At 40.9% G+C, this 16,516-nt stretch overlaps 1 protein-coding gene across 3 annotated transcripts; it reads right to left on the bottom strand.

The window, feature by feature from the left end:
- Window positions 1–199: 199 nt before the first annotated feature.
- On the bottom strand, window positions 200–14,706 carry MOSPD1 (motile sperm domain containing 1). Of its 3 annotated transcripts, none has more exons than XM_074882388.1 (7): window positions 14,616–14,706; window positions 9,042–9,298; window positions 8,783–8,858; window positions 5,370–5,596; window positions 3,265–3,426; window positions 2,577–2,680; window positions 200–865 (listed from the first exon to the last, which is right to left on the bottom strand). In XM_074882388.1, exons 2-6 carry the CDS (start codon window positions 9,193–9,195, stop codon window positions 2,601–2,603), a joined length of 699 nt encoding a protein of 232 aa, XP_074738489.1. In that variant the 5' UTR covers window positions 9,196–9,298; window positions 14,616–14,706; the 3' UTR covers window positions 200–865; window positions 2,577–2,600. The 3 variants fall into 3 exon arrangements, with proteins under 3 accessions (XP_074738489.1, XP_074738490.1, XP_074738491.1); XM_074882389.1 differs by lacking the exon at window positions 14,616–14,706 and adding an exon at window positions 9,706–10,707; XM_074882390.1 differs by lacking the exon at window positions 2,577–2,680.
- Window positions 14,707–16,516: the final 1,810 nt, after the last annotated feature.

Genomic DNA, 16,516 nt, shown 5'->3' with positions numbered 1-16,516 from the left:
AGAGTTTCTGATACTGAAGAAATCCTCCATCTTAGCTGGGGGGCAAAGGTATAGAGGAATGCCTTTGTTGCTACACTTAGTTTAGTCTCTAAAATAGAAAAAATGGTGAATTTTGTATTGTGTGCAGTGTGAGTTCAACTTCCGTCAATGCCACTTAGTTGAGGTATTGCATGCATCCCTAAGAAATGAAAGGATCTGATTAGAGAACTTGTTTTTATTGTCTACAATTGTGATACAAAATGGCCATTGAAGAAATTATTTCCCCAATTAAGAAAACGAGCACTCAACAATATATCGGTAATGATGAAGTAAGGAATTTGAGAATTATTTCTTCACCTAAAATTCATGGTTTATTTCATAGTTTCACTGATGGAATTTGTCATTTTCTTCACCGGTTAGTCATGACTCTCATCCTTCTGGTATGTATACAGAAGTGTTATGCAACAGCCTCAGCATGTACAACCACAAACCAAATGAACATTTTACATAAGACAGTTTGCTTTTATAGTGATCACGCACTGATGTGAACATAGACTAAAAATAACAAATGTTGCTTTAATAAGGATTTTTTACAGTAGGCGTAGATATAAAAGTTTTTCAAATTATTTTCACAGGTATCACTGAACATTTCATAGCTGTCTGTTACAGAAGCACCGAAAAGTGCTTTGAGTCTTTCATTTATTATACATAGTTAAAATATATTACACTTCTGAAGGTATCTTAAATCACTGAACAGTTTTGCTAGCATCTTGATGAGCCAAATGGGAGTAAAAGGCAGTCCACATTCATGATGTGAATATACAGTAAGGTTTGACATCCTATTAACTCATTGCTCATGTTCTCAGAATAACCATGGTGATGAGACCTGAAAGACAAGAATTAAGAACAAAACGCTTTAGTTTCACTGAATAAAACATTTAAAATAAAGAAAAAACAATTTATCCTGTCACAGGCCAGAAAAATAAGGTAAAAGTGCAAAATAAATGCAGAATGAATTTACATATACACACTTCACTTAAATATTAGAAGCATTGCTCCAAATTTTGATGTAGTCAAAATCTGTGAAAAAAAATGACCCTGAAGTGCACTATTATCTAGTAATTAAATGTCAAAACAGCTGTAAATACTCCAAACAACTCTTGATCTCACTCCTGGAAAATCTGAACATTGAGATTTTGACTGAGCACGCAAGCCCCGGTTTTCATGGGTGCTAGTTACGGGCAGTGTAATTCAAATGCTGAATCATCAGTAAGGCAGATTAGCCAAAGACTCCAAGACATTTTTGTTTCTGCTCTGTGCAGAATAACTGATCAAAGACTAGTTTTAGACAAAGATGTTAAGCTTCCTTGTCAGTCTGCACAGGGAGCTTTCTACAGACTCTTTGTTGTGACCTTTAAAGAGGGAGGAAAAAAAGAACAGCTCTGATGACAGAGGTTAAAAACAATTAAAAACAGATGAAAGCAGGAAATGTGGGGCTAAGAAGCCTACTCATGACACCCTGAAAAGTTCACTTTAATTATGTGCTGATACAGGAAAAAATACAAATCTTCACATTCTTAGCCATGAGTTATACTGCACAAGGCAAAGAGGCATATGGAAAAACATTAGGGCTCCTTGAATTCCAACCTTACGTAACAGTAATTTATCAGTTCTTAGACAATCTTACTTTCTTGCAGGCTCAGATGATGTTAATATAACAGTCCTTCACTGCAGAGGCTTAGCTAAAACCTACAGATCTCACCATGGATAAAGACATTTCTGAGACTATTTTACTGTCCTGCCACTACATACTGATTTCTTACTTTGTAAAGATTTTGAAGATAAAGCATGATAGAACAGAGTTGTAACGCTGCCTTCCATTAGATAAGCAATTTATCCGTTAAAGAGAAATTACAGTTCAGCTATTTCTTAAGGTCTGTATGAGCTTAGGCAATCAGTACTACCACACCTGCTGTAGGGCCTTAGCTTGGATTAGCTAAATCATTGCAGAGTAAGAACAGAGGCTTCTGGAAGGTGCTACAGGACAGCCTATAGCATTTGTATAGGGACCTTCAGGCAATAAAGGGCTTAACTCATTTCTGTAAAGCAAATACTTCTCAAATGTCATACAGCCCAGTTGGTGTGGTATTAGCCTCCCTCTTCAATTAACAGTTACACAATCCAGTTGTACATCGTTACGGAAGAAAATGGTTTCATCTTCTCAAGAGCAATCAACTTTCTACATGAGCAAGAGTTGCACACAGAAGAATTTTTCCATGAACACCACAGGAATCAAAACCTGGAAGTACTTCATAGTAAATCTAGAAACAGGTTAAGTTGTTGCAATATACGAAGTTAAATGGTTTAACACTATAGTTGGCACCAGCAGAAACTGGAGTAATTTTCAAAACTAGAGATAAAAAAACAAAGCAAGGATTCCTGCAAGGTCCTGATCTGAAAATACATCACCATTGGCCCAGGCAAAGAGCGACAAGTGAGTTTTCAAACCATTTCAGCAGACTGACTTGCGTGAGTCAGTCAACTGAGCGTGCGCGTTACCCATCAAGAACTTGCATCTTTTCCCATCACTACCTCACCTCTAGCTATCAGTTTGAAGCTGCCTAGCTCGTTTCCTTTAAATCCTCATTTCTGCCAGGTAGTGGGATAGGAGAATTGAGTTTAGTGTGACTGTTCTTCAAATCTGAAATAGTTATAGAAAAATAGTCATAACAAATGAAATGTGCAACTTCTCTATGCCTGCTAATTTAGGAGCAAGTTACAAATCAGGAAGAACTAGGGATGGTAGTGGTTTTAGGAAGGGTTTACAACAACTTATTTCTACACATTTTAACTACTTATCGAGAAGGTAGTGAGCAGAGCCTTTCAGACCAGCTCATCTGGGTTGGAGAGAGAAACAAACTAACAAGAAGCGATCCAGGTTCTGCAATGGGATAACTCTGTTTCCATGTAAGAAACAGCCCAGCCCACTCAGTTTTGTTAGCAGATGACTACAGTTGACCAGTCCTCAAGTGAAGGCAAAATTAACATGTAGGGGTCTGTATATAATAAATAGCAACTAAAATCTGTCTAAAACACTTACAATAACTAGTTTACCCTGACATTACTATGGCTGCAAGTCAAAATATAAGTGGAGATGCAAAACAGAATGTAATGTGTTTTGTCTCCATCAAGTTTCCTGAAGCCGCTGACAAACACAGGAGAAGTTTCCCAAATCACAGAAGTTTTCCCAAATCACAGAACACTTACAAAACTCAAAATACTCACCTAAAACATAAGCAGCTACTAACTTTTGATTCACACTTAAATGGAGGTAGAGAGGCACCAGGGATTCCATTTCCCCCAATGTAGGTAGCATTAGTGCTGCAATACACACTATTCCTAGGAAGACTGTTAGTAAACTAGGTCCCGATGAGGCAGTTCTGTTTTCTGAAAAACAAGATAGTACCAAGTGTAAGGAACATCTAACCAATATTAATGTGAAATATCCTGCAAAAATGTTTGCGATACATTGGAGCTGCAATATCCTGGGATTTTCTTTACCCTTTGGAGTTTGGAGCGGGTGGAAAACAACTCTTAAACCCACCCTTCCAAACGTTCTGCACTTTGCAGTGGAGAAGGCTGCTCCCTGTTCTGATGCTGGTACTTGTTTTCACAGGATTTCCCAAGCCCCTCCCCTCCTGGAGGAACAGCGCCTGCCAGGCCCAGTAGCTATATATACACACTCATGACAGCTGGATGTTTCAGCAACGCTTGAGGTTTCACCATGCATCCTGACTCCGTTCCTTGACATGTTCCTTCAGCGGTCAGTAACCAATTTGGAAAGAACACTGAAAAGAGCTGCACAGGCAGACAACTGCTTACACCTCCAGAACAAAATTTGGTTACAGCAAGAACACAGGTTCTCGGGCCAGATCAGTTCCCCTTCTTTCTTTAGAGGATTCAAGGGCTGCACCTGCCAAAACCAGTTTATAGGCCACAAACCAGTACTATTTGAATCCTACTTTCAAAACTGTGAGAGTGAACCATCTGACAGTCCGGTATCACCCGAATAAGGAAATGCAAACTACAGACAAACCGTCTGTCCTTCACACTCCTTGTTGCGCTGCAGTTTAACAGCTGGAACCTACTCAAAGGCACACTGTGTAAACTCTGGAAAGAGCTGTTAACATGTTAGTTGAATACCTCTAACCAAATTCTTAAGACCCACTGGAAATTAGGCAACGTTTTTATTAAGTCTTTCTATCCTCGGTGAGTAGCAATACATGCCCTATTTTAATTCCATAAATCTGTTATTTCTAGGTTGCAGGTTATATGCAAAGCCTGTAGTTGCTTTGGTTACTGTTTTTCTGTAAGCAAGCAATATAATGTAGTCAACAAGATTTTTAAGCAGAGAAATAGCATTTGGATTAAGACCAGTATCAAGATTGTTCAGGATGGTTCAAACCCTCTGTACCAGAACAACTATCATAGTAATATTTTGTTCTGTCAGCCCAGAGATCTTGTAGGTTTGCTTTAACCATCTATCCTACTAATACCTATCTTAAGGGGTTTTTTAGTAAAAGACCTTTTACCAGCCAACAAACTAAGTATAAATAGTGAAACTGTTTGGTTTTAACAAGAGGAAGACTCTCAAGCAGGTTCATCTATTTTCTGGAATTGATTTTTGTTCTTTTGATGAAAAATAAAACAATGACAAGGATATTACGGTATAAATCAGTAAAATTAACAAGAAGGTAGACTGTCAAGTCAAGAATCAGTTTAGATTCAGTTCTGGTAAAACTTGATACTTTTTATATCTCCCCCTACCACTTCAATTTCACTGTTTGGTCCAGGTTTTGCCCAAGACTGTTGATTCATTTCCTCACGTATGAAACCTGCAAAGAGTTTTCAGCTAGCAACTGTGCTTTTCTGTACTTGTGAGACAGACAGAGGAGATGGTGCCGAACAAGGAGCACTTTAGAAGATGTTCTGGCAGTATTTCCTGCTCATCAGGAAATGGAGGATTAAGGGCTTGGAGCAAACTCAGAAGGGGCATATGTTCTGAAAGAGCCCAAGGGAAAAAATAACTACCATCCTTTTGCAGATAAATTCCCATTGGCTGTAACAGAACTTCTGGACCAGAGGAACAGAGAATGTACTTGCCAAGGGACAACATGCAAATGTGGGGCAGCAAAGGGTCTTGATGAATCAAGACAGCATGAGCAGAGTAGCCACAGTTTGGGTCCTTGGGCACTATCATCCCCCACTGATAAAGACAGTCTTACAGGTAAGTAAGTAAAACGATTTTAAAATTTATTTTAGTCTAGTCTTTCTAGTCACTTGAGCTATTTGTAACTGATTCAGAAGACGGGATAAAAGATTTCAGCTACCTGGTTGACACAAAGTCTGCTCAAAAAAGACACTTTCAGCCAGGTGTTCTTTTATTCGTTTTTCCTCCTCTTCCTTTTGTTGTTGTTGTTCCTTTGCAGATGGAAGTAGAGTAGCAATAATCTCCTTTTTCCCTAATGCTTTCCTCTGGCTCTGTTCAGACACTTGGAGACGGAATTTATCTATCACACCATAGTAAGAAGCCCGAACATCTCTGTGACGAATCACACTGCAGAGGAAAACATTTTCAAACAGAGGAGCTAATAAGAAGCATGTTTCCTGTGGAATTACATCCTACATTCCAGTGTTTCCCCTCTTTCCCCCCCGACACACATACATTGCAATAGTCCAGATCCCCATTACCTCCTCCATCACTCAATGTGCTTGAAGATTTGATCTTGCCTTCTCTCTCCTCTCCTTATGTTCACTTTGGTTCCCAAATATATATGCTCCAATTGGCTGGCCAAAAAGAACAGTTAATTCTTCATCTCAAGCACACCTTTGCCTCAATCTGAGGCCTTGCTGCCAATTTGTGTGAAACATCAGTTATCTGAAAGATGCCTCCTCCTTTGTCAAAGTTGTTTAATACTGGCCAATGATTTTAAAAAGTATGGGGAGACTGGAGCTGACAGAGAAGACTGCCAAACACTTGGACAGGTGATGGCAAGAGTCTAGCTTTCTGAGGAAACCAGCCTCAAAGCTTTACAATTGTCCTTTCTCAGAAGCAAAACTCATTCCCTCTATGGGACAGTCAGCTAGGTGCAAAGGGATTTTCAAAAACCAGTAAGAGCATGTAACAGTGCAGTAAAAATGACAGATCTGTATCTACATGAACAATTCTCATCCGTCTTTCAGTGAGTGAATCTGGATATCAGTGGCAGAGCTCTGTGCTGTCAGAGCGTTGCTCATCAGTCTAGCTACCCTGAGCACCTTCTGTAGCCTGCACTGAAATGCATGATGCTGCAGATCCCTCACTAGCTACCAAGAGCTATGCTGGGTGTAGCTACACAAGCTGCAGTCACAACTCAAGACCTCAGTCTAGACATATCCTCTGAGTTACAGCAAGACAGTTATTTTCTTGGTAAACCTTCTCACTGTCCAGCAACCACACTGTTGCTCCACTGTTTTGAATATGTTGACCAAGATGGCTTCAATAGTAAGACAGGGTGATAGTTGTTGCATTCCTTCTAGTTTTATGGCATTTCATAGAAAAAATTGTATGTGGGACCTATAAAAGGCACAGTTTTAAAATAACACTGATCAAAGGGAATACAGACCTCTGAGCAGTGCTCTGCTCAACTGCCTCCTCTCTGCATTTATGATTCATTATGAAAATAAGTATTTAGCATTAAAAAGCTGTAACATTTAGGTTTTGAAGTCGTATCAGCTCTTAGGGTTAATATGGATTTTTTTTTTCTAAAGTGGAAAACTTTTTTGGTGAGAAGCTATTCTAAATTTCTAAGATAACAATAGCTAATCTGAAAAAAATACCTACATATAAGTGATTTGGCTTCAAGAAGGTTGCCATCTCCTGAGGGGAAAAAAATTATTCTACCCTTAGTAATACAGGATAGCAGTCTTAAAATTGCTTCAAGAAACCTATCTTTGTGGTAATATATACATTAAAATGCTGCAAGAAACAGATTTTTGTGTTTCAGTCTTCCTTTAAAGGAACTATATGACATCAATATATCTACAGCCATTAACACATAGCCAGTAACCAGCATCTAGTTTGAATAGACTATTCAACAAGGAAACAGAGATTAAGTCATTGCCCAAGCGAGAAGGCTGCAGAAATGTACAGAAATGTACACAGTTTTACATCACTTCAGAGGCAAGAGAGCATGCTTATGACAGGCTTTCAGCAAGTGGAGTGTTGGCTGGGCAACTGCCTTCACTAAAACAAAAGGCTTTCCCCCCCTCTCTCCCCCCTCCCAATTCATACAACTCTCAGCATATCAGAACAGCAGATTCAACTCCCATTTCTTCCTTTAACACTTCCTTTTAAATTTTTGTTTCTACTCTTAGTACCATGGTACTAACTACCAACCTAAACAGAATCTTTACATAACACTGTGCTATGAGAACATGCATCTGCTGCCAAGCAAAGAGATATTTTCTGCAGACCCTTATAAACAGATACATTCTCCTGTTTCTTTTTAGAGACCATTGCATAATTGGAAGCTCTGTCGAATATCTGTTTATCTGGCAAATGGCCATACTTGCATAGTACTGCTCATATCCTAGCAGTAAACACTGCCCTTAGACAGCAACCATTGGAATGGGATGGGGATTTTGCTGCACAAAAAATTCCCCTGGAAACATGCCTATGTCTTAGTTTCCTTTATTAAATAAAGACATTTGTTTAAGATTAACCAAATGTAATCAAGCTTGTGTAAATGTCTGCTAAAAACTGAAACAGCTCACTGATAAACTGGTATACTCTGACCTGGTTTATTCCGTTTTTAGGATTGTTGCCCCTGCTCACTGAAAATTTTTAGTTCCATGTTTTAAACTTCCTTTCCACTTGGTGAGTCCTTGGAATTTTCCAAATTACACCCGAGGAAAACCGTCTACAGAAAAGAGCCATTCCCCAAGCACAGTATTATTTATCTGACAAAAGATGAATCATTCAATAGCAGAGTTTTTTGTATATGGCCATTTGTCAGCCAGAGATTCCTGAGGTGTTTTACAGTTTACAAATTTCTATTTAGAAAGTTCAGTCTGCTCTTTTAGGTACTTCATACTTTCTTTAGTTCTATACGTACATCAGCACAGAAATGATGTGGCAAATGGAAAATGAAACACTCTACTTTGAATTATAGCAGCCTACGGACCCTATACATTATTGTGGCCACTTATTTCCTCTGTTATTGGGTTGGGACCTGACAGGAGAAACAAGTAAAAGGGAGACAGAGAGATCCAAGTAGGAGAGGCGGTTGGGGTGAAAGGTTGGCAAAAGTACCTTTATTAAACACAGCCCAGGAAAGTGTGCTCAGTAGAACTGCATACATTTTCTTTTGCCAATCTGCAAACAAATGTTTCTCACAAAGAACTCCTAACCCTGGAGGTCTTATTTTTCTTGCTATCTCTAATAAAAAAGTACTCAGAGGAGGCTCAGATTACTCTCACTGCTGGTTTACAAACTATACTACAGGATGCATTTGCTAGCATTTTATTTATGCCTAAAGACAAAATTAAAGAAGGAAATATCTCAAATATTGTAATACCTGTGCCCTAGACTGAAAGAATAGCAAAGACGTCCACAAGAATATAGGAGACTAGGAAAATATTATATCTTTATACAACTTAGTTTATACTATGCATGCTGTCATTTACTACCTCTTAAACAATAAACTGAGATAATCAAATGTCATACATTACAAAAAAAAAAAAACAACCAGCTTTTACTTACATATCAACACAGCACTGAGGCTTCACTGCACCAGTAGCATCAACCACCGCATATTTATTTGGAGTTGTACAAAGAACTGCAACGAAAAGGACAGGAGTGGTAACAAATCATGAATTAATACCTCACCAACTTCATCAACAGATATAAGTAAAGACATGAGTTTGGTTTTGTCACAAGTATGATTTGTTACATGAATTATAATTGGACTGTTCAAGATCACCAACTAACCCTTAAATAGAACTTAACCTAAGAAACCCACCTTTGAATTTTAAGGCAAACTCATAGGGGTTATATAGAGTCAACACCTGCTTGTATGTTGACTGGTCATCTGCATAAAATATAAGTTCTGTAGGAAAAACAAAAACAGGAAGATTTCCTTCCACTAACTCTGGCTGTCTTTTTTGTTGCTGCATTGGCACTGAATCCTCTTTGCTGCTTCTTGTGTTCTTATGATTTTGTATCCTCAGAGACTTCAGTTTTTGAATCGTTTAAGAATTCCAAAGCATTTTGGCAATTCTAAAGGAAAAAAGGGGAAAAAAAAGAGAAAAGGCGAGAAGATTATTTCCGTAAGTCTATACTAAACTGAGGCAGTCAACAAAGACGTAAAAATATAGAACGTGATGCCGGGTTATAAATCCATCTTAAGTTCCTTCAAAAATATGGAAATAGAAAAAATATTTGCATCAGGTTTCCATCTATTTAACAAACTGCTATAAAATAAATGGATGAGCACTTCTTCAGTGTACCATGGCAGCATTTCGGGGTCCCAGTCCATGACTAGGGTTGCTTATGCTGGGTCTTTGCAACACAAACCAACCACCACCAACAAAAAGATATCCCATGCTTGCCTCAGGACACTAACACTTGAGAGAAAAACAGAGCAGAAATGAGGAAACACAAAGATGTAAGGCAGCAGTAGTCACCATTTAGGCAGGAATCCCTCTGCAGTGGTGACCTTCCCGGATGAGGTGTAATAACTTAGGTATCTGCTCACATAGGCACTGAGGTATGTCAAATCCCAGAGATTCAGAACTAAAGAATGGGGAACACCTTCACATCTTGTAACAAGAGTTTAGTTTAAACAATCGCATCGTAGTTACAGGCAACCAACTTAAAAATAACTGGGATGAATAATACCAAACAGATTTGGGATTTACTATTTCATTTAAAAAAATAAGACAGGTTTTCTACCACCAGTTTCTAGCCAAAGTATAGCCATCGTAATTCTCCCTCTGCCATCCCCACAGTTTTGTTTTATTTTGAGCGACATTCCAGAACTAAAATCAGAACTCATGACCCGACCAAGCAACAATCCCAAATGTAATTCATAAAATAAAATTAAGGCCAGACTCCTCAGCACACATACACACTACAGACAGAACAAAGTGAAACAGCTACATATATTTCCCCCCTAAGAACATCATATTTTACTGTAGCTCCTACAGGTTAATTATCAAACTGAAGGTGTCCTTTGAGGCTTAACTTTATAGCAGAAAATATTAAAAGAACAAAAAGTTCCTACTGACTCATTAGCTGTCATTTCCATTTCCCATGAAGCTTTATAAAACAAGGTCCATTTCAGCTGTTCTCCAGTCTAATAAAGTGATTTGGTTGCACCTTAAGACATTTAGTTTCTGAACTTCCTAGCAGTGAATAGCCCTAGCATTATGAACAATCAAAACCAAATGCTTATTTCTGCATTCTAAATATCGTGATGTTCACATTTCCAACACCAGATACATTCGTACTTGAAACATGACACAAGCTTAGGTGTTTACTAGAGTATCTCTATCATATCTTCAGATTTACAGGTTCTGACTGTTATTCACAAACTAAGCTTTTAAATTTATTTCTTTTTTAAAATAGCAAATCATCCCTGTAGAATTTAAATTCATGGCTCTTACTGGAATGTCTTTCCCCAAGATCCAGTTTCTTTTCAGAGCACAGGTTTGTTTCCACTTCACTGAAATGCTACTAATAATATTCTGAAAACAAATCCCCAATGATAGTGTTCCAAGTTGATGTTCTGCTACCTTATTAAGAAGAGTCTAGAAAAAGGAATAGCTCTGTAAGTGACAATTTGGGTTCCGAGTACGTCTTAGAATTTTGGTGAATCCCTTTTGTTTCAGAAGAATTAACAAACTCTGGAATCACTTTGTGCAGCAAGTGTAAGCATTATTTCTTGAACAACTTTATGTACTATTGCAGTGAGATTCATTGTTCCATTCAAATATATTAAGACTATATGAAGAACTAATGTGGAAAAACTGCCAGCTCGTAGGAATACAAAACAACTTCTTTAGAAACTTCTTACAGGCAGAAGATTTTTTTTTTTTTACAAGAATTAGCTTGATGCAGTATGCACATGTGAGAATCTTTGGTTCTCATACATATCTATACTGCATACATTATGTGTAACAGAAATATAGGCAATCTTTGACATTAACAAAAGGGGTTTTTTCCTAGTAAATGTTTTAAACTACCACAGAACCAATAGCAAACTACTGCTAGATATTTTTAAGTGACTATATTTAGTAACCTTTTAAAAATATCATTTGTAATAGTTATTATTATTTTGATGCTTTCGTTTTTTATTTAAACACGGCACGTGTTTCATTCTGAATCCTGGCACCATACCATAACTTCAGTTTCTTCAGCTCAGCCTGCAGCAACTGTTTAGGTGTCCAAAAACCCACAAATCACAACATCAGTGGAGGTATGGATCACTAAACTTATTAACAGGCTCATTTTTCTCATTCATCCGTTGAAGACACAGTGTGCAAACCTCCCAGGATTCCACAACTTGAAGGCAGAGAGCCACCAATCTTTAAAAAGTATATCCTGTTATTGCTTCCTTATTTAATTTGGCTGGATAAGAAGTTACCGCTCAAAGTGGCAAAAGTAAAATCTGGCAAACCCAGGCCTATAGTAGACACATTTGCTGACACAGCAGTGTCATTCAGGATATAAATTTCCAGATTTGTAAGCAAGCAACCAGCATCCTTTTTGAGACGATCATTTTGGATTAGAACTCACCTTGCTGGTCTATCTCACCAAGTGACATCACTAACAGCACTTTTCCCAAACACTGCATTATAAACTATACATATGCTGGGGAGAATTGACTGTTTCATATTAATAACAGCATACCTTTCACACAGCACTCATCAACAAGAAACTGCAAAGGCTTTTACAGAGAAAGTGTGGAACATCAGAAGTTCTCTGCCCAAATTAACCCTAAAGCAGCACTCACGTTCAGAATAAGGCTGCATGGGTGGCTGCCTGCAGCTCCCCAGCCAGTTCGTTTAAAAGAACCGTGGCTGCTGCTCTTCTACACCGTGCACTGCGGCGCAGCTGATTCTCACCACCATCACTACATTTTCTAGTCAGTAACCACCGTGATTACTCGCAGAACATAAAGGTAAGCAAAAACAAATCTGTACAAAACCGAGATCTGTGGTCTCAATTCTGCGTTCTACACTGCACAGATGGGCTTCTCCCAGTATCGCCAATGAAACTGCCCGCAGGTGCAGGAATCTATCAAACCCAACGCTCGTTACAGGACGCGGGCCAAAGCCTAACACCTGAACAATGCCAGCTTGCTCTTTGAAGTCCAGACAAACAATTGTCACTGATATTTTTTTTAGCACAATAAGGATCTTTCCTCCCTGAAGTTACTAAATATATACTGCTGGTGTCACAATAGCACAGATCTGCCAGCGTTTCCTTTGAAATCTCTTTCTTCATAAATTTAACTTGAAAACACCAAGTGAAATGTAACTTCTCTCTAGGCTCAGAAATAACACCGATTATGATTTGTTTTTACTTAACAAGTATCTGCTGAAAAAATAAATCAAGTGAGGAAGTTTTTTGTTCCCATTTTAACTTCCAACAGCCTCATCACGATGGCTTCCAAGTACATTTGTTGGTTTGGGGTTTTTTTGGTTTTTTGTTTTTTTTTTTTTTTTCTTCTTCTAACAGCTGCAAAAAACTCCACAGAATGTCAACTGGCAAACACTTTATTCAGCAGATAACCTCTTCACAGTCTTAGTCTCTAAATTCTCCTTTTAAAAATTGTTTAATCACAGTGTAATCTATTTTTGTTATATCTCATTATTTACCCTCTAAATCTATACAATAAGCCTTTCTACACTATATACCAAATAAAATTGATGCGTCTTGAGCACGTATTTACAAAACAACCCACAAAGTCTTCTTCAAAATTCCCTCCTATGTCAAGCTGAGGAATTACTTTAAGCTACATGTAAATAGAGCATACGATCTAAGGCAGGTCTATTAACATTTTGTTTCTCCAAAAGTTTTTGAAGGCCTTAACGTGCACTTATGCAATCCAGTGTTTAAACTACCTGCAATTATTTGGGAGAGTCATCCAATGATTAGAGCACAGACCCAGCAGCCAGGATGGCTGGATTCCATTATTGCTAACTCTGTCACTGACACTCCATGACCTTGAGCAAGTTGGTTAACCTCACCTCAATTTGCTAATCTATGAAGGCACATATTCTGCAAAGTATTTAAGTAGGTGGATAGTCACATTTAAACTGGCAGAACCGCTCTGATACTCTGCAAAGCCTGGGCTGAAATATGCTATTGTTTACCTCCTTACAGGGTGATGATAAGTGTGATTAGTAACTGTCTCCAGGATGCTGTAAAATGAAATATTCTCAGAGCATTACCTATTAGTATGGATGACTACAACATGCATAAATCATGCTGAGACTGATAGCAATTTTAATTATTTAAATACATATAAAAATAACATTTTTTTTCCTTTATTTCTTCAAACGCTGAAAAGGTGACTAACAAAAAAATACTCAAATGCAACTAGAAGACACGCAAAAGCTGGGAAAAATGGAATAACATCTGTGCATTGCTTCTGACCCATTCTACTATACGGCTGAGTCCTATGAAGACTTTCAAGGGCACATCTACTTAAGTCTATATTTTCTCATTTTCAGGCTGTGTTTAATGCCCTAAACCAGCTGGTTTTTAGACGTGTATTGTGCTCATTAGCGCTACGTGGCCTTTTTCCCTGTCTCAGACCAGGTTCAAATCCTCAGCTCAAATGCCAAGATGCCACAGATTAGCTGAGGAAAACACTTTGCTCAGAGAATGACGGGAAGAAAGGCGTTCCAGTTTGACTCTCAAAGCGCACCTACCGAAGGCAGAGAAACAGCAATAACTGCACGCACTTAACTGATCCTCTTTGTTCTCCAACAACGAGCAGCAGAGATAAAGGCTGAGGCATCTGCACCCTAACGGCCTCTCTCCTCAGCCTGCGCCCTGCCCTGCCCGTGACGATAACGCAGCCAGCACCTCCGCACCGGCACCGTCCCGGACCGCTTCCCCGGCGGCACCTGGGGACAAGTTCAAGCGAGCCCCGGCCCCACCGGCGGCCGGCCCGCCCTCACCCCCCGGCCCCGGCGGGACAGCCCGGCTCCGGCTGCCCCGCTCCCCGCCGAGGAGCCCCGCGGCTGAGAGGGGCCAGGCCGGGCAGGCGGCGCCGCGCCGCCGGGGCCTCAGAGCGCGGCCGCCGCCCCGCTCCTCCTCAAGGCCCTGCCGAGGGGAAGGGCCGCGGGCGCTGGGCTCCGCCGCCGCTCCCGCCCGAGCCGGCAACGGCGAGCGCTGCCGGGGGAGAGCCCCGCCGCTGCCCGCCGCAGGGGAGGGGAGGCCCGGCCCGTCAGGGCCCCTCGCTGCCCGGCCCGGGGCCGCCTGACACCCCGCGGGGGGGTGGTTGGTGTGGGGGGGGTGTCGCTCCTCCCCCCGCGCCCGTCCCCGCGGTGTCGCGCGGCGCCCCCCGCCCCGAACTCACCCCCTCCGGGGCCGCTGGGTGCGGGCTCGCGCGGCGCCCCCTTTGTCCGCCCCCCCCCGCCTGCTCCCGTCACTGCAGGTAGCGTCGTCGCTATGGCTGCCGGGATGGCGGCGGACTCCCCCCCCCGCCCGCCATCGCCGGGCGTCACGGGGACACGCCCCTCGCCCGCCCCTCCCTGCCGCCGCCATGTCAACGGGCAGCGGCGGGTCGGGGCTGTCCCCGGCTTCGGGCTCTTGTTCCTCGGCTGCTGCGCGCTCCCCGCGGGCAGGGGCCGGGCGCTGACCCCCGGCCGGCAGCCCAGGGCCGGGCCGCCCTCTCCCTGGAGTCCCGGTGCTCCGGGGAGGGGCTGAGGCGCGCCGCCGGGAGGAGGAGGAGGCCCAATGGCGGGCAGCGGGCCGGCTCTCGTCCCGTCCGGGAGGTTGTTTTTTAAGAATAATTTCGCTCACCTAATGAGTTCTGAGGCCTAACCCCTTCCCGGAAGGGCTCCTGGCCCCTCTCGAGGCCCTCACTGCCCTTGACCTCGGGGCTGCTGTATTTCCTGGCAGGCGGGCTCACGTACGAGGGGCTCTGGAGCCCCGGCTCGGCGCGGTGGTGCCGCTGGCTCCCAAACCCCCCGCGGGAAGGGGCTCACCGGGCCTCTGCGGGCAAAACCGGGAACGGTGCAGCGGCCTTGATCATCCCCTAATCACACAGCAGCATTGCTCACACGGGGCATGTTCTCTCTAAACCTCTTCTCTTGCTGTTACCCCTCTAATATGTTCCTCTTATTTACCTAATATGTTTTTATTAAACTGTTTGTGGACTTCAGCTCATTTTATTCAGTATCTCCTAATACCTATCTTTGTTTTTTTTCCTGACTTGGGCTTTTAAGCCCCATATAATAATAAAAAAAATGCAGCAGCATAATCGCCACCTAAGATCGTCCCCAACTTTAAGATTATTAATGCAGCAAAATATTTTTGTTGCAAGTCAGGTGACTAATTAAGATTTATATTAAGCCATCCAGTCAGCAGGATTGCAAAATCTACCCATTACCAGACTTGACCCACCGGTGAAATGAACACACATCTATGGTGAAATATGTACAGCAGCCATTAGTGTTTCACAATGACATCATGAAACAATCCAGGACAGGAAGTAACATATTTTGTCTATTTAAAGTCATGGAAGACATTAAATAAAAATAAATCAGTTTTGCAACTTGGCCAAGATGTGTGTATTAGCACTCACCTTTTTCCAACTACTGCCTTCTGCAGGTCTAATAGTTGCTAGTAGTTCATTAACAGTTTCAGTCTTACAGCCACAAACTACATAATATTACACAAATTATTTTATATAGAAATTATAGTCTTGTCAGAATTTCTGAAAATGTATGCAGTGAAAACTGGTAAATTTTTTTGTTTGTTTCTTCACAAGCATCAATTAGCTCATAAAGTTTAACATTTATGTTTGGAAATAAACCGGAATTCTTGTTTTTAAACAGACTATCAGACTTAAGCCTTTAGGACACATTCAGAAAATTACTATATTTTTACTGAGTATTAATCAAATGCAGGGTGTTCCTGGTTTTGGAAACCTGTCTCAAGAGAAGCAGCAGACATAAACATGCCTCAGAGATATTCAAATTAATAATAAACAGAATGATCAAATTAGAAAAAACATAATTTTAAATGGCTAGACCTAGAAGCACATTAATTAGCCAAGTTGGTATTTTCCAGTTCATCCAGCTCGTTTACAAAGAAAGTTCAGAATCTCTAAAAGCAGGTTTTAGGTCTCCATAAGTTTCCCAGGATTCAACTTTGTTTTTTCTATCAATCACACATTTAATAACATTTGGCCACCTGTTGAAAATCAGAAATCGTGCTGGTCTCATTCTTCTTCCACACATCTATTCCTGCAGC

The sequence above is a fragment of the Strix uralensis genome, chromosome 13, assembly GCF_047716275.1.
Source record: "Strix uralensis isolate ZFMK-TIS-50842 chromosome 13, bStrUra1, whole genome shotgun sequence".
NCBI lineage: Eukaryota > Metazoa > Chordata > Aves > Strigiformes > Strigidae > Strix > Strix uralensis.
This window is presented reverse-complemented; position numbering and strand designations above follow the sequence as displayed.